The 18,883-nt window shown below is 32.8% G+C and overlaps 1 protein-coding gene across 2 annotated transcripts; it reads left to right on the top strand.

The window, feature by feature from the left end:
• Positions 1 to 13,396: 13,396 nt before the first annotated feature.
• Positions 13,397 to 15,035, top strand: LOC120282402. Of its 2 annotated transcripts, none has more exons than XR_005542965.1 (4): positions 13,397 to 13,939; positions 14,060 to 14,204; positions 14,597 to 14,732; positions 14,815 to 15,035. XR_005542965.1 is itself a non-coding variant. In XM_039289206.1 (4 exons), exons 1-3 carry the CDS (start codon positions 13,799 to 13,801, stop codon positions 14,678 to 14,680), a joined length of 378 nt encoding a protein of 125 aa, XP_039145140.1. In that variant the 5' UTR covers positions 13,397 to 13,798; the 3' UTR covers positions 14,681 to 14,732; positions 14,815 to 15,035. The 2 variants fall into 2 exon arrangements, 1 of the variants encoding a protein (XP_039145140.1); XM_039289206.1 differs by having other exon boundaries at positions 14,589 to 14,732.
• The last annotated feature ends 3,848 nt before the right edge of the window (positions 15,036 to 18,883 follow it).

Here is an 18,883-nt window from a genome sequence, read left to right as displayed (position 1 = left end):
CAAATTGTATACCCTTTTGGAAATTACTTGCAAATTAGATGATCGTATACCTCGGCATGATTTTGACGTTTACTAAATCGACACATAGGACATGGACATAGTATCATATCATTAACTGAACGATGCTGGAAAGCAAATTCAATAAAGTTCTTAACACCTTGGTCATACGCGAGTGAGTTTCATGACATTGTAATCCAAGATTTGTCCATGCTTATTAATAACTGTGTCTAAAAATAAACAACACAATATTCATTTATTAATATAAACTACTCATACCTAGACAAATGTATTAATAAATACAATAAATTAACACTTACCAATATTTCTAGTGTTATATTATTAAATATTGCTATTCTTCAAGGTTAATTTTTCTTGTTTGTGTTTAGGATTTGTATGTGTATTCATGTTTAAATTTAATTTCATCTATTTAAAGTGCTAAAATCTTTCAATTATTGGGATTAGAGCATATCGTTCTATTGGAAAATTCATTCCCAAGTGAATATTTGATTCCTATTAATTGAATGATTCTATAAATCTAAATTTCAGTCCTCACGTAAAACTAAATTAAAGTTGGTTGTTCTTCTATATATATATATATATTATAGTGCTAACACTATATAGTTTTTCATTCTTACCTAGATATTGCAATAAGAACTAAGAGCTTGTTTTTTTGTTTCAAGAATTTGCAGGAAAACTAGTGAATAGATGTTCATGTAACATAAAAACCCAACATTCTGATTAAACATCACAGTTATTAAATAAGCACTATAGTTTGGAAACATAGATGTCATCTAGTGTGATTTAAAAACTTTGAGCAAGCTATATATTAAACAAAAACACATTATATAATACCTAATCTAAAGTAACCTTATTGTTCTACTTGTTAAGACCATGGAAGGTAACTTATTGTTTAAGTTAAATCCACACCATTCACGTACAACCACAACATATTCCTTATGCCTACTATTACCATGCTTCTAATGTTTACTCTAAGCCAATCAAAGCATCAAAGACACTAATCCATCTACTCAACACGGCAAAACAAGCTTGTCTTTTAATAATGGTTAAATAAATCACAAGATTATTTCAAATATCATGTTATGTCACACATTGTTAACTATCATTAACTGAAAACTATGAAGCTACTGAATAACCAGGGATACTGGTCACTTTTGGAGTAAAACATTCACTAGCTTTTTTCAAGTATCCTGATATATATATATATATATATATATGAGAAAAGGGTTTCTGTGGACGTACACAGATGTCCACAGACATCAACAGTAGGATTAAGATAATGCACAGTGAGAGCTAATCTTGTGTTAATTGGGTTGATTAATCTAATTTTAGAAAACACTGTTCATCCCAATTTTTACTGTACACTGTTCATAAGCACAGTGTTACTATTCATTGAATAGTGTAGAATCGTTGGATTGAAATCCAACGGCCCAGAGCAACGTTCACAGATTACGAATCTGTGAACGTGCGTAGAGGATCGATGCTCTATATATATATATATTGTTGTTTAGAATCATTCATATATAACAGAATACCCAAAAGTCATCCAAATGTGCTAGAAGAGCTCAAGGTACTTCACTACTCTCATCTTATGTTTAATCTATGGTTTGCTAAGCAAACAACCATTGACATAGAATTGGAAGGTATATATATATATCTGAATGTTTGTAGAAAATCATTGTTAAGTTTGATCTAAAATGCTTAAATTATTTATATTAACCAGGTTTTACAATTTTGAAAGAATGGAAAATCCACTAATGGAGATGGCTGGTGAGTATCATGATATAAAAACATGAAACAAAGTCAAACTTTTTAGTAATCAAGATGTGATTTATCACAAATGCAGGATAGAAATCTTGAGCTTAATCAGTACTTTGGTTTTGGTGGCAATATTTGGTTATATACAGGATAAATAATTCTTACAAGCATCTAATATAACAACAAACATTCAAAGCGAGTATTGCATCGAGAAGGAGAATTCTTTGAAGAGATTGAGAAAAAGCGAGCGACTTACTTGGGGATTCAGGTGCTTGCTCCGTCGAAGGGGGGATGGATTTGGACAGGCAGGTGATGAAGGCCAGGCGGTCTAATCCCCAGTCGTTGTTAACTACCATAAAAAGAACAATTGAATCAAACCATAAAAAAAAGACTAAAAGAACAATTGAATCAAATAATCAGAACAACTAAACGTGGAGATGAGATGAAAGTTGAGAAAGATGAAACAAGAGACTTCACACCACCGTGGAGATGAGAGAAAGACCGAGATGGGAGAAAAGCTCAGATTGATGGTTCATACAATGGATTAATGGCGTCAAGGGATTGATGGCATCAACAGCTCGATGGCAACAACGGAGAGAAAAGGGAAGGCCCTCGATCGAAGGTAGCAACGAATCAATGGCAGCAACAGAGAGAAAAGGGAAAGAGGTCGGGGTTCAGTGGAGAAAAACCTAACACCTGGATAAAGAAAAAGAGATGCTTGATCTGTTTAGAGAAAAGCATTCACGGCCACTTGGTACACAACTACAGCCAATTGCACAGCCGTCTCGCCTATTTGCGTACAACTGCCGCCAATACTACACAAAAACCGATACAATGTGTAACCATGGCGGCCGTTTATTAAACTGCCATATAAACCACCACAATGTGTAACCATGGTGGCCGTTTTGATAAAACCGCATGGAAATGAGTGCCGCAAAAAGACTATTTTCTTGTAGTGATTGTTATGTTTTAGACTATAGGTATTAATTTGTAAAAAAATTGAATTTTTGTTTAAATAAAAATAAAATAAATTTCTAAAAAGAGGTAGAGATATTTTACAATTTTAAAATAAAAACCAAAAGAGAGAAGGATAAAATAAAAATAAAAACCTAGAGAGATACCTAATTTGTAAAAAAATTTTGATTTTTTTAAATAACAATAAAAAACTCTAAAAAAGATAAAGATATTTTTAAAAATTAAATATAAAAACCAAAAGAGAGGGGTGTTTCCTCCCCCTCCAAGCTAATACATTTTTCTGACTTTCGTTAAATAAATGGTGTTTGTCCTTAAAAAAAACTAAAAAAAAAAAAATTCAAGATATTTTGAATAGGTGGAAAGCCCTCCCTCCCAAATGAATTTTAATAGTGAAATATGCTAGCTTTATTTGAATATATATTATTTAGGTCCATCACAAATATTTAAAAAAAATATATAAAAGTAAGGATGGACAGAGATACAAACAAGGGAAAATTACCTATTAGTTCCTGAAACCTTTAGTTTATCCCAATAAGTCCCTCTGGCCAAATAATATACCCTGCAATCCTTCCTTTTTAGAATCATTTCCATTTCGTTCCTACCGTCATCTTTGCCAGTTTATATTTTTGAAAAACCCCACTTTACCTTTGCTTTTGTGAGAGAAATTTGGAACCATGTCTTGTCAAGACAACATATTGCTTGTACTTTGACATCTCTCAAAAGTCTTCTTCATTACCTTTTGTCTTGCTGGAGAAGCTTGCATCTTCTTCATTTCATTTTCTTTCCTTCCTCCTTGGCCTTGGTTTTGGAGTGATTCTCCTCTTTTATCACCCATCTCTACTCACCATCTCTGTTATTCGGCGGTGAGCTAACTTCACAAAGCTCTATCCCAAAGAACGTGTGGAGGTATTTCTTAGATCCCCATCAAGATGCATATCTTGGTCTTAATGCAGGGTTCCTGGTATCACGTTCATCGGTCCTTGATCTATAGTGGTTTTTCTTAATATAGGGTCTTTATGGACATGTTTTATAGTGTTACGAAGTATAAAGGGGATGATTATGTGTTAGATTTCACTGTTTTGACTGGATGACAAACATTATTTGAGGAGATATGTACATATTGGGCTCTCGAACCTCCTACAGTGCGAGTAAAGTATATAATGCCAGACGAGCACAAGACAATATGTTCCATTAGCTCAGAGGATGACTTTCAGAACATGTGTAATGTTCATCGTATATTCAAAAAGACCGTGGTGAACATGATCATAAACACTGTGAACGAAACAACGGAGGCCATCTGTACTTCACCAATGTCACTGTAAATATCTTATTGTTTTTGGTTTTGCACTCATTTTTGTATAATGTGGCAAGGATTTGCATTATATTTTGTTTTCGCATATGTGGTCATTAATATGTTTTTGGGTATAGTAACGTTTGTTTGGTATTAGTTTTATTTTGTAACCATTAGTTTTTATTATTGCTGAAGCTTATTTGCCATAACTATTAAGTTTTAAATTGTTGTTGTTTATTTATTTTACTAACTATTTACCAAATGTATATAACAAGGGTACCAACATCGCAAAATACACTGGCAGTGACATATGGACGATGCATTATGCGACTTAGCCATCAACCGCAATTTCAACTTCATGTTCATAAAAAATGATAAAGATAGAGTTACTGTCACATGTGCTGCCGAGTTATGTCAATGGCGTGTCCACACCTCAAGAGATAGCAACCTCCCCACGTTTAGAATCAAAACAACCCAAAATAGTTATACATGTGGTGGGGGTATCGCCACAACATCTCATCCGAGGGCTTCTAAAAAATGGGTTAGTAGGCTTGTAATGAGGAAATTGTGAGATCTCCCTCTATACCGGGTGGTAGACATACAACATGATATATTGCGTGACCATGGCGTTCGGCTACCATACAAACAAGCCTGGATGGGTAAAGAGGTGGCAAAGTGAATTCTCCATGGAAGTGACGTTGCAAGTTATGATCTGTTGATATGGTATGCAGGTAAGGTTTCTGAAACCAACCCAGGTAGCATTGTTATCATTGAGAGGGATGGAGAACGCTTTAAGCGTGGTTTTTTTGCTTTTATGCATGTCTTCAAGGTTTTAAGTGTGGTTGTAGACCCATGCTATTCCTCGATGGCACCCATTTGCTAGGTAGATATGGTGGCATCCTACTAGGCGCAACTGAAAAGGATGGTAATGAAGGTCTATTTCATCTAGCTTTTGCTATTGTTGACAATGAAACTGATGATAACTGGACGTGGTTCATTTCCACTCTGGGTGATGCAATATATGGTCAAGATGACTACCACAAAATCATTACATTCATTTCAGACCGTTCTAAGGGACTTGTTAATGGTATTGCCAAAATCTTCCCCTCTACCCCACATGGGTACTGTTTGCGACATCTCCAAGCAAACTTTTTGAAGGCTAATGGTCACCTAGGGAAAGGATTAAAAGATGACTGTTGAATGCACATCCTCGGAGTACGATACAACTGTGGGTGCATTGTCAGCGGCATCAACACAGACCCATAATTAGCTATTTGAAAAGTCAGACATGATGCATTGGTGCAATTACTTGTTTAAAGGACAACGTTGGGGCGAGATGTATTCGAATGCGGAAGAGTCTTTCAAAGCATGGATTAAGAAGGCACGATATCTACCTGTCTGTAACATGGTCGATGCGATAAGGTATGCATTGAAATAATTTAAGTAGAATACTTTGCGAAGTTGTCGTTCTATTTCAGCTGAATGTATTTACTTTCAAACATTCTTATGTAGTATCTATATTAAATGTTTGAGTTTTGGCTTCACCATGTAGTTTTAAACCATAATGAGTACTTTGCGCTTTTGTTATTTTGTATTTGCTTTTGGTGTATAGTTTTTAAGGTTGTTGTTCTTTTTTTGTATTTCTTGTAGACAATAGTTATTTTAGTACTCCTTATTTATGCGTAGTGTTTAATATTATGGCTTTGCCGTGGTTTTTTGTTATATTCGCAGTAGTAGTGTTTATTCTCTCATGTGTACTTCCCACCAATGTAGGTTCAAGATGATGAACCTAATGTACAAGCGGTGCAAGAATTGCATGAATGGGAAACCCATCTTTGCGGGAGATTCACAAGAAGATTGAAAAGACTATTGAAGAAAGCAGATGATTAGTCATAGGCCAATTTGATGGTGATATTTTTGAAGTCGTGGACAAGCAGGTCAACTATGTTGATTTACGTAATAGAACCTGTTCGTGTTGTCGGTGGGAGGAGGTGTACGGTCTTCCTTCTAACTATGCCTACTGTGCAATCTTACAAACTGATGTAAACATTCATCATTTCGTGGAAGGCTACCACACAGTCGCATTGTACAAAGAAGCATATGAGAGTCCAATATTTTCTATACCGGATCACGACAAACCGATGGATGAGGGTCAACATCTCCGTATTCGTCCACCTATCTCAAAGAAGAGACCCGGGCGACCAAGAAAAATGAGGATTGAATTACAGACATTTGGTGTTCGTGCTTACATTTTAGTTGATGCCACGAAGTTGGGCATAACAGAGCCACATGTAATGAAGTAATCATAGACTAACCGTGTCCTTTGAACTCATCTCTTTTGTTTTTTGACCACTACCATCATATGTCGAATGAATGATAGTTATATATATTGCATATAAAGTTTGAAGTTTGTTTGACAATACACGTATTTGAACAAGTTCATCAAATAATAAGTGGATACAGGAAAACCAAAAAACAAAATTAAAAACTGAAGGTGATCTATGAATAGTAAATTCAAAGTACGAAAACCAAATTAGTAACACTAAAAACTGAATGTTTTCTAAGAATAGTAAATCCAAAGTGTCAAACCCGAAGATTAAAATTGTATATTGAAGGTGATCTACGAATAGTAAACTTGAAGTACCAAAATCGGCGATCACTAGCTGAGCCATCTCTGATCCATCTCTGTGGCTTCTTGCACTGTTGGTTTGGTTGCTCTTGCCTTCAATGCCACTGTCTTGGATCTTTTCGCTGGTGGAGCTAGGCCAACGTCATTTGTTAATTGAGGTGGTATAACATCTTCTTTCTCATTGGTTGAGTTCTTCCTTTATTCAAGAATAGCAAGCTTCACACGAAGAGCTATCACTTCAGCCATCAATGTTTCGTATTTGTTATCTTCCATCTGTTTCCTCGCTGGACTCGAACATAATGATTTTCTGGACTCCCTTGGTGGGCTCATTGATTTCTCACTTTCTAGATCTGTTGTACAGGAGGCCTCTCCCCCTTGTTTTCTCTTATCTTTTGGTTTCAATGCCTTGATGAATTTTGGTGCTTTCGTTGCACCGGATAGAACCAAACTTTCCTTACAAAGCTGAGCTCAATCTTTCCCAAACCAATGAGGTCAACTTCAGATTGTCTCTCTGGGATAAGTGGGGAAAACTAGTAAATACAACAACAAACATTAATATGGATGTATACACATTATTCTCAAAATGGAACATCTAATCAAAAAACTAAATACATGTATAAGATACTAAACTGGAATCGATATAGAAAACAAGAACCGTGAATATGAAACGGTTAAATATGATACGAATCGGTAAATATGGATAATAATGACCTATGAGTAAAAGTAATCAGAATGACACAAAAGGAGAACAGTAAAAGAAAATACTTAATGGATTCTATTTTTGTGGTAATTCGATTTTTTTCATATATATATATATATATATGTATATTTTTCATTTTCCCTCATGTTTCAATGTGTTTTCTTGAGTAATTTTCATGTGGGAGTGTGCTTAATAGTGTCCCAAGTCATTAGAAACAAAAATGAGGTCAATCGGACACCAATTGAGTTGTTTAGAGCCATTTTAGTATAGGCTGCATGGGTATACCGGGGTCCATATGGGCTGGATAGACCCTGGTATGAAAATTCCAGATACTTTGAACTAGTTCATACAGGGCGTATGGGGGTCGGTATGGGGCATAAATCTAGGGTTTAAAAGCCCTTTTTTCTCATCTTGTCTCATTCTTTTTACACCTTTCCTTGAGACCTTTTCTTTTCCACTTTCCTCCTCCTCTAGAACCTTCATCTCCACTTCTCAAACTCATCATCCCTTGCCTTAAATCAAGAAGAAACTCAAAGATTTCTTCTTCCTCTCTTGAGAAGTGCTTTTCCTTAGGGTTTTGAGAAGCTTTGAGGTAAGGATGTGTTTTATTTGATCTTCTTCTTCTCCCTTTCTCTTATTTAGATTTTCTTTGAAGTTATTGATGGATAATCATGGGTTTCATTTAGATTTAAAGAATAGAAGAAGATTGAAGTTGTATAACCATGAATCCATTGAGATTTGAGAAAGATCTTTCATGTTCTAAATTTGGGTTACTGTAGCTCCGAACCAAGTTTGGTTTCTTTTGCTTTTCTTGTTAGTTTTGAGGGTTTTATTCTTGCTAGATCTTCTTGCTATAGTGTTTAGTATACCCTAGAATCACTCATTTTCCCATTTTGAGCATTGTTCTTCATTTCAATTGATCAAGTCATTGATGGCGTTTCATTGCTTGTTTGGTTGTTCAAATGCTTCTAGGAGGTGAGACTTCAATCAAGGGGAAAGAACCAGTGGAGAAGTAACACCGGGGTGTTTTAGCTCGCCAAGTTTGTGAGTGGGATTTACTAAATCATGGGTTATAAATCATGCATGCTTTCTAATACTTAAATTGCTTTCCTTTGAATGATAAACTTCTTGTTGTTAAAACTTTTGAAATGTTTTCCATGGGACCTAGAAATCTTGATGGTTTATGACTTGCCTTATTTCATGATTGTTGGTAAAGATTATATATATTATTTGTAGTTTGGAAACCCTATGCTTTGAAATATATGTTTTCAAGTTTTGTATTTTGAAAGACTTGATATTCTTCTTCTAATGATTAAAAAGGCATGTATGAAGCAAAATGAATTTCCTTGTGATGATGCTATATATTCGAAGTATATTTTCAAAGATTACACTTGTATGATGTTCATAACGAAAATGGTTTCAAAAAAGATGTTATAATCAAGTTATTCACTCTTGGGGTGAAAGTTGCTTATATGAAAACTGGTGATCTCTTGATGAGACTTATGCTATCATATTAATGTATATATATATTGAGCCTATGGGCTGGATTGTGATTTAAATGTTTTGATGGTGACATGGGGGGGTCCCCAATACCTACTACAGTAAGGGTTAGAGTTTCCACCGGCCGACCTTGTTGGGGTGGCGTGGAGTACTCAAATGAGGTTTCACCCTTTCAGGGGGCGTGTAGAGAGCCTGAAAGGTGTGCAGGGTTGGGTGCCCGGAGTCACCACACGGGTTCCCCAGCAGCCAACACCAAGACACGCGCATCTTGGTAGCTCCTAACTTAACCGAGGCCACGGTTAGCTAATGGAAGGTTTTTGAGGCTAGTTGTGATATTGTTGATTATTCTAAGTTGTTAATTTATTTATTTCTGAACATTTTAAGCTATGAGTTATTAAAGAAATGTTTGAATTTGGATTTGATACTTGTATGGATTCCGTGATGATGTAAAAGGTGTTTCTTATGCATTTCTTATGTTATCCTTGCTATCTAAAGTATTTTAAATATCTTGAGAATCAAAGGATATTTTGGCATTTTATTTTTTTTATTCAATCATGTATGAGATGTAGTTCCATGTTTATCCCTCACTGAGTAATTTGGTTACTCATCCCCTCTTCTTTTCCCTCCCAGGTGATAGCACAATAGCAGAGTAAAAGTGTAAAGTGCTTGGTAGAGTTTATTTTGTGATTTTCTTAAGCTGCGTATGATACTTCAAACATTTTGGCATGTATTAGAAGGATCCACTAGGATGTCATACCTTCATATTTGGTTTTCACTTCTCTTGGATATTCCTAATTGTGTTAGTCAGGACTATATGATATATGAGAGTTATACCCAGTGTTTTGGAGGATGTTATCCTTGTGGCTGATCATCCTCTCGGACCAGCTACTGATATTGTTATGGCTTTCTGTGTTGTGATTAACTATGTTTTTATCTTGTGCTTCAATGTTGTTCTTGTGTAGCAATGTTGTTGTATGTCCTCATTGTTAAATTATTTCTTGTTGTTATAGAATATTGTACAGTGAACAAGATAGCCTTACGGTGATCTAGGGTAGAGGCAGGTGTATGTTCTCCCCTGGGTTGTCGTTGCGGTATGTCATGTGTGGGACCCGTAGGACGGGGCGTGACAAATTTGCATACCTCTTTTCCATCCAATGACTCGAGCAAGGCACTCACACCTGCTTGTTTCTTGATACGGGATTCACCGTAACAGACAATGCGTGGTGTTCTTTCAAAGTGGATCTTCTTCCCAGTCCCCGTTACTTCATAAAACCAAATTGTCTGTGCAACTGTACATCCTCGCAAATACCCTATGTATGGTTGCTTCCCAGAAAATCTGTCATTTACACGGGCAGCTGCATTAGGCAAATCATCCATAATCCACCTGTAGGTGGTTTGGGCCCATGCATATTGATCCAGCGTTGACAGGTCTTCCACATAGTAGGCTAACCATGCTGGAGATGTACATGAAGTGATGGGGAAAAGTAAGAATCCCATGATGTATACAAGCAAAAGCTTTACAAAACGTTCTTCTTTCTTGCCTTCTTTCTTACCAACCAGACTCATGAAAGTCCTCACCAAGCATTCCCTTGTTCAGTTTACTCCTTTCGTTAAGAACTCCTCCTCAAGTGTGCAACGTTCCTTGTTCCTTGAGAAATCTATTGCGACACCGTCACATTTTAGTCCAAGTATCATTGAAACATCTTCAGGACGAAATTGTAAATGACTGTTTCCCAAATTGAAGGTTTTGGTCCGTGTATCAAAAACCTGCATCAACGCATCTAATACAGTACGCTCTTGTGCTATTAACTCAATATCCATCAGATGACTAAATGGCATCCCTCGGAGTAACTCCCAATGTCTTCGTGTCATCTTCTCTTTCAACTGGCATACACTGTCTATGAGTGGTGGTAAGTAGCAACGTCCATTCACCAAATTTTCCGACTGGCTAGCCATAACCTTGCTGATTGCACAAACAATACAAACACATTCGGGTGATTATTTCGAATGACACTAAACATGTTTGTATAAAACCGGATACATAAAACAACCATATCCATTCCTCATATTAAGTCTTATATTTGAATGAACAACAATGAACAAAAATAAACATTAAATGGTAAAAATACTGTCATACATAAAACAATTCCAATAACCAAATTAATAAGATACATACCACAAATGTATACTGGTTTTGATATCAGTGATTTATAACTAACAATCTACATACATAACATACTGAGAAAATTCTACAAACACAGAATATTGACAAAATTCTGCAAACACAGCATAATAAGATTGGAATTCAGTGATTTATAACAAACAACCTGCAAGGACTTTGGACAAGAATCAACTCTCTTACACAAATGTATACAATTTTGTTCGTTTCATCTCAAATTAGGGCACAAAGTAATCACACTAACCAACCATTAGATAGAAATTACAAGATCACATGTTTTCGAAAAATATAGTTCATTCACCAAATGATTCCATGCTTCATCATAGAATGCACAATAAAAATAGCTAACCTAACATTGCCCAAGAACACAAACTATTTCGGCCATGGAAATCATAGGGCTTTCATACCTGCTTGTAACGATGGCACGGGAGCAGCGAGATGGTCCAATCAAATGCCTTTCTGCTCTTCTTCGGTCTTCGGCGGTAATGGGTGAAACTCCGGCGAGGATGGCCTTGTAACTCAAATGGAAGATGAAAAGCTTTCACTTGTCTCGGGAGAAGAAGAAGAAGAAGAAGTGGGGACTGATGTGATGGTTATTAGGTTTTATGAGAAGTTTCTCATTTTTCAAAGCTTTCAAATTGATTAAAACTGAATGGGCAACATGGTAATTTCCTTTGAGAGATAACGGTGTTATCCATCCGTTGGGCTTAATAGAAATTATGTGAAAAAAGAGGAACTTTGAAAAGATTTTTTGGCCATATGGTAGTGTTTCTTGGACTTTTTGAGCAATTCCTCTAAAACCAATCCAAGATTTTTTTTATATATTAAATGCAATAACTGTTCTTGATTATTTCTACTTTTAATGCATAATTAATTTTGTTAGTCGAAGTTTTCTAGAAATAAACATCAAACATAGGTTTTTTCAGATAGTAATGACAAGTATGATGACCAATAAATTAGGTTCTAAAAAAAAATCTTTCAGAAAATTCACATTAACATGATTGAATTCCAATTGATATAAAAAATGAAATCCATGAGCACTAGAAATTTCAAACCAAACAGCAAAAATTTAACGTTGAGTGTTGCGAACAACACATTCTTAATTAAATATCAGTTCACTTACTACAGTAAGATAATCTTATATTAATTTTTTTTTTACAAATATATTAAACTTTTCATATGTTTTTTATTTAATTATTTCACTAAAAAATTAAGGTTTTTTATTTTATTTATTGCTACATGAGGGACAATGACATAAATAAAAGAATTTTTGAAACTAAATGAAGGGTTGAGAGTTCAAATCCCTCACAATTTAATAATTGAGAATTTGTAGCTTATTCATATTTATTTAAAATAATAAAAATAGCTTGAGGAGTAAATTATTGGTTGATGATTGAATTTTCAATTTAATAATTTGCGCTGGGTAAGTCATATATTAATAAATTATTCATACCATGAGTGGATGATCATAATCATTTTTAATGTATATTAAGAACTAGTTCAAATATCTTTGTATTATTGATATACATTAAACAAAAAAGTTATAGTAGACCTAATTATATGTTAGATGCACCTAAATTTCATTCACAAAAAGTATTTGAAGATAAAATAATAAAAATGACCAAATTCATATGAATTTCTTTTTAAACTGTATTTTTAAATAATTTAAATAAAATTTTAAAAAAAAACTAAGATGGTTTGATTGGGGGTTTTTACATTACCCCAGGGATCAAGTAATTTTATTCTAACTTTGATTTGTTAATTTACATAGGTTAACTAACTTTGTTTTAATAGTAATTAATAATAATAATAATAATAATTATTATTATTATTATTATTTTGTGTTTTATAAAGTAAACCAGGTGGTATTTTATTAAGGTGGAAAATTTTTAAAAATTTAGAATTGTCTATCTTTTGTGGATGTCGTTGTGTTTGGCAAATACAAAAGAATGGGGCACGCCTAACAATTAAAAATGTCTATTTTTACATAATTGAAATTGAATTTCCAAAGTCATCCCAAAAAAATGAAAATCTCACCTTCGGATATATCCATACGATATATTAATTTTATCCCTTGATAATGCTATGATTCAACACGTGGCCCACTCTACTTCTACTTTAAGTATTATTTATTAAAAAAATAAAAAACATAGAAAGTTATTTAAAAAACACTTGCAAATATTTCACATTTTCAAAGGACTACCTTTTAGTTTAAATAATTTCAAAAATATTTAATATTTTCACAAAATTTTTACATTTAAAATATTAAGATCAAGAGACTGTATTATTATTTTTAAATGTTTTCATAGAATTTATTTATTTCTCCTACTCGTTGTCACTCTTTTTCTCTACCTCCAATCTCCAAACCCTCATCTCTCTCTCTCTCTCTCAATAATTTTATGGACGAAGACGATGCCACCGTCGCCACCAGATGCCGGTCTCCAATCCTACCCCCGACGGTGCCGAACCCTAGCCCTCCCGATCCATCGCCATCCTCAAGAGAGAGCTGCTGGAGCGAGAGGCGACCTCAGCTCTCATAGATGCCTGGGGAGACAGCTTCCTCGACCTCTCCCGCAATAACCTCAAGAAAAAGCATTGGCAAGACGTCACCGACGCCATGAGCACCCGTGACAACTATACCAAAACCCTGAGAATCGACATCCAGTGCAAAAACTGAATCGATACCCTAAAGAAGAAGTAAAAAATTGACAAACCTAAGATCTCGAACTCACCTGCGTACTGATCTCCATGACCCTTCTTCGATTGCCTCGATCTACTCTTTGCTCCTACCCACAAGCAGATCTAGCCGAAGCCACTCCGGAAAAAGCCCTCTCCCCCACACACCACCGCCACTCCGCAGCTTCCACCACCTCCATTTCTCATCTGGAGGTGAATCACCATTCAAGTTTTCAAAAGAAAATATTGGTTTTAACACAAATTATAATTTGTGATTTAGGTTTCATCTAATTGCTCTCTAATGGCTCTGAAAGCATTTTTTCTTGCTCTTAGATCATGATGGGGAAGCTTCTCCTTGAGGAGATCTCTCCTGTTGTCATGGTTCTCTCGACACAACTTGCTGAGCAATATTGCACGAAGAGAAGGCTGAATTTCGTTGAGATGTTGTCTCCCTTCTCTGTTTTCAGTAAGATTGATGGTGAGAATTTCTTTGCATTCTTTTATATTTTCATGAATTTTAAGATAATAGATCAAGATCATATAGTTCGGTTTTCTTTTCATTGTTTAGTACCTTTTTGTTTAACAAGTGATCAGCCTTATTAGCCACAAATGTTCAAGTTGCGGTTGGTTTATGCTTTAAATATGCACATGCAGAATTATTTACGTCCCCGATTTTGTATTTTTTTTTATCACAAGTCTTTAGAAATTAGATGGTTCAAGGGAAGTTGATTTTGTTTGAAACTTATAAGAATTTGATGTACTTACTATAGTTACTAGTACATCTTGGCTTCGATAAACAAACACCTTATTAGCTTCTTGAATCGTATGAAGAGGAGTTCCTCATCTAATGGTATGCTTCTAGAGTCTCAGAAAAGCTCTGGCGCAGTCACCAACAGCGGTGGAAAAGCAACATATCAAAAGAATTACGGAAAAGGAGAAGCTCGGAAAGAGTAAAAGTCCAAGTCTAGTGCTATTGCAAAGCAAATGTCGGAACGGAGAGCTGCAAGTCCGTTACTACCATTTCCTTCCAATTTTTTTTTTTCAATTGAATGTTGATTCAATATTTTATTTTATTTTATTGTTGACAGGCACCAGATTGGAGAGAAAAAGATTGCAGAGACTATTACTTTCATTTAGATATCTTTTGTTTGAATTTTAATTCAAGATTTGAGTATGTTGTTTTTTGCTTTTTGTTTTTAGATGTAGAGGAGGAGAAGAATAAAACTAATGAGATTGTTTTTATTTGTTTATTTGTTTATTTGTTGTCCCATGAGATTCTCTCTTTATAATTGTAAGTTTTTTTTTTTCTTTTCTCTATGGTATGTTATTTTAATTTTCTATTTGTAAATGTAAGATTTGTGATGATAATTGATAGTCGCAAAAATTTATTCCTCTCTTTAATTTTTGATTTTTGATTTGTGTGGTGTGATACTAACTTTCTCATTTTATTTAATTGATGATCTATTTAATTTTTTGTTTAATCTTTTTTAATAATTATCACTTCAAATATACATAAAAAATAATCATAAATGAAATTAATGAATGAAAATTTATTTTTTTTAAAAAAAAAAATCTTGAAAAGTAAATCCATTCCTACTATTTTCATTTGAGTCCTTTTTATTTTTAAATTTTTTGAAATTACAACTTTATTTTCATTCCTTATAAAACCTTAAAATTTCTTGAATTTTTTTAAAATTTTTATAGTGTTAAGAAAATTTCAAAATTTTTGGTATTTCCTTATTATAAATCATGTTCTTTTGCATTAATATAAACTAATTTTATTTTAAAAATAATTATCTTTTAATAGCTTAAATAAAATTTTATTGTTTTTTAAGGTTATCAATATAAAAAAAAATGTACTATATGAAAGATAAATGTAATTTTAAAAAATATCAAATTTGTTTTTGCTATGTTTCATAATAATTTATAATAAATTTTTAAATTTAGATAGGGTGACCATACAATCATAGATAAACAATAAATAGATAAAAAGTTTTACTTTCAATAACAAAACACATATCACATGTTCTTATCAATAATTACTCACATATTAACTTTTTAAAATAATCTCAATATTGTTTCACGAATAAATTAAAAGATAAAAAAACACCAGTTAAATCCTCTTGAAATAATGGCATACTGATACTGATTCTCAGACACAACAAAGTTTTTCATATTTTTACATTGCCACTTCAAACATGTTTCAATTTTTTAATTAACACTTCAAATATGATTCAACATTAATACTTTAAACATGATTTAAGTGGAAGAGTCTTTTGAACTAATAAATTTTCATGAATAATTTTATTTTTCTTAGTAATATATAGTAATCAATTAATTATTTTTCCTATGTAACTAAATTATAATTGGAAACACAATAATTCGTTTCATTATTAAATCATATATAATTTTAAATTTTATATTGAATTAATAATTTTCAAAAACAATTTTATACTTGGTGTTCGTTCCTTAGAGAATATAAAAATTTTAAAAAAATTATCTTATTGTTCTACTAATGAAGCTCATTTGCTTTCAAATATATAAAAAAAAAAAATATTATAAAACTTCATTGATGGATGTTTTCACTGACAACTCAACATCACACACAATGAAAAAAATCAAGATAAATAAAACATAAAAATATAAAAAAAGATGATATTTATATTTGCTCCAATGAATGATATTTAAAACAGGTAAGTCTTATTGGTTGCAATAAATACTTACATTTTTAAAAACATTATACATTAGTTGATTAAATATATGGCCATATAATATAATGGTGGCTAATGGTCAACAAGGATTGTAGTTGGTTGTTAATTTTAATTTTCATACGACACCATTTATTTATTTTTATTATGATATCATTATATATATATTTGGGTTAAGTAGATGTAATTTTTATTTTTCAGAGCATCTTAATTTTGCTATAAATAATTATTTTCATATTTATAATTTAGTTTTTTTTATTCATTACATAATACATAGATTTGCATCTCATTATATTATTATTTTGATTACCTATTAATAAAAATAGAACCTTCAGACTTATAGCTCTACATGTTCATCTAAGTATTAATTCCAAAATAGGTAGACTAACTCCTCAGCACACTAAGAAAATAAATTATTATAAAGAATTCATATAACTATGAGCAACTCATGAGGTAATTTTATCTAATCATCGAATTTGATAATACATCCATAGCATGCCAACTCAAACACTTGGAAAAGATTAAAATATAATATTGCATCCCCTAAATCCTAAGGGCAAGATAGAGCAGTGCAATGAAATGATAGGATTCTTCTAAGTGATCGCTATCTACACAATATAACCTTCTTGAATAGACTGCCTTTCATGTATATATGGAGCGTCATATTTAATGATTCACATGCAAAACATGGTTTAAAATATAGCCAAGAATGCATTTCAGTGTCAAAGCATTGTACACTGATAGAGGTTAATTAATATGGGTTAGAGTGTATTTAATATAGGTCACAAAAGTCAACAGCTATTTGAATAATTTAACATAAATTTACACCCATGATTTATATTTACTATTTTATGGTCAGCTTAGGAGACGTGTGACCATAATTAAGAGTTTTTTTTTGTTTTGTTTTTTTAGCAAGTTTATTGAGACATATTTTGTTGTTTGTGCCAAGAAAAACATTATATTTTTTTTCTCAGCTCACAAAAGAAGATTAGAGATTAAAGTGATGAAGTGATTTAAACCTAACACTATTTATGCTATCCTATTCATCACCAGTTAATATTTAAAAAAAAAATCATACAAATGCATGCTTTCCTCTGCCTATATATTAAGATTACCTCTTATGCTTTTATGATTAGATGCTGGTGCTGACGACCTACCCTTAGCTAAGCAACCTCAAGGCCAGAAGGAACTCTCTTGATGGTAGGAGGAACGAAGGATTGGCTAGATAGGCTTTACGAGCGATTGGAACATCTTGAAGGTGTCGTTGGCCGATTTGAGTCCTTGATCAATGCATTTTTGGATGATGAAAAATGCAAAGATTGTACTAATCGTGGTGCCAAGCCCGGCCCAGTCAGTCCATGAGGTGGTGGACTCATGATCGCTAAAGGCGCCGGAGGCGCAAAGGATTGGAGACAAGCTAAGAAAAAGAAAAACGATGAGAGCCAAAGTGTAGAGGACTGAGATGCAGAGGCGTCTTTGCCATGAACTTGATGTTGGGTGAGCTCGTGGTATGAAGGACATTCAGATGGAGTCTATCCAGTCGGTGACAAGGTCCAATTCCCCGGATTGCTATCCTTACATTGGTCCTTACAAAAAATAAATAAATTATATTGTAATTTATTCATGTATGAATAAATCTTTACTAAATATATGGATTTTATTTTTCAATATAACTATATATGTTCTAAACAATATAAATTATCAACAAATAAAATATTTATTACATTTTTAAAAAAAATCTTATTTTTTTTAAAATAGTTAATCTATGAAAAATATAAAAAATTATAAATAAATATAAAAATATAAAAATATAAATAGCATATATTACTTAATAGTCACTCAAGACCTCTTCAAATGCTCTAAAATGATGAGTTTCAGTATATTATAATGCAATATAATACTATATACATGCAATCTAATGGTATTTAATATAGTAATAAAACCAATCAAATATATATATATATATATATATCATTCTTTACACTCTACATTTTTTTTAGTTGATATATATGATATCACCATGCAATTGTTGGATAATAATTCAACAAGATGCATTTAAAAAATAAATTATATAACAAAATAATTAATCAAAGTTCATAGAATTAATACTTTCCATATATATATATATTCCCTCTTTTTTTTTACTGATTTTCCCCCAAATTATCAAATTTCTCCCTCATCATTACATTACACATTATCACTAATAACAACCATCTAATGACAAGAAAAAACCCCGATTTTATAAACATTTAACAAGATATTTATTTATTTATATATTGCAAAATTTAAAAATCTAAACCAAATATGCTCTTCTATTAAGAATACCAGGATATTTATTTATATTTATATTACAAAATCTACAAATCTAAACTAGATCATATCTGCTTTTTTTTAAGTAACCTGACAAAAACATCACTGATATCTTTGACAAAAGATGTAAGTATATTAT

This window comes from Dioscorea cayenensis, chromosome 18 (assembly GCF_009730915.1).
Source record: "Dioscorea cayenensis subsp. rotundata cultivar TDr96_F1 chromosome 18, TDr96_F1_v2_PseudoChromosome.rev07_lg8_w22 25.fasta, whole genome shotgun sequence".
Classification (NCBI taxonomy): Eukaryota; Viridiplantae; Streptophyta; class Magnoliopsida; order Dioscoreales; family Dioscoreaceae; genus Dioscorea; species Dioscorea cayenensis.
The sequence above is the reverse complement of the archived record's forward strand: the minus strand, read 5'-3'. Positions and strand labels throughout refer to the sequence as shown.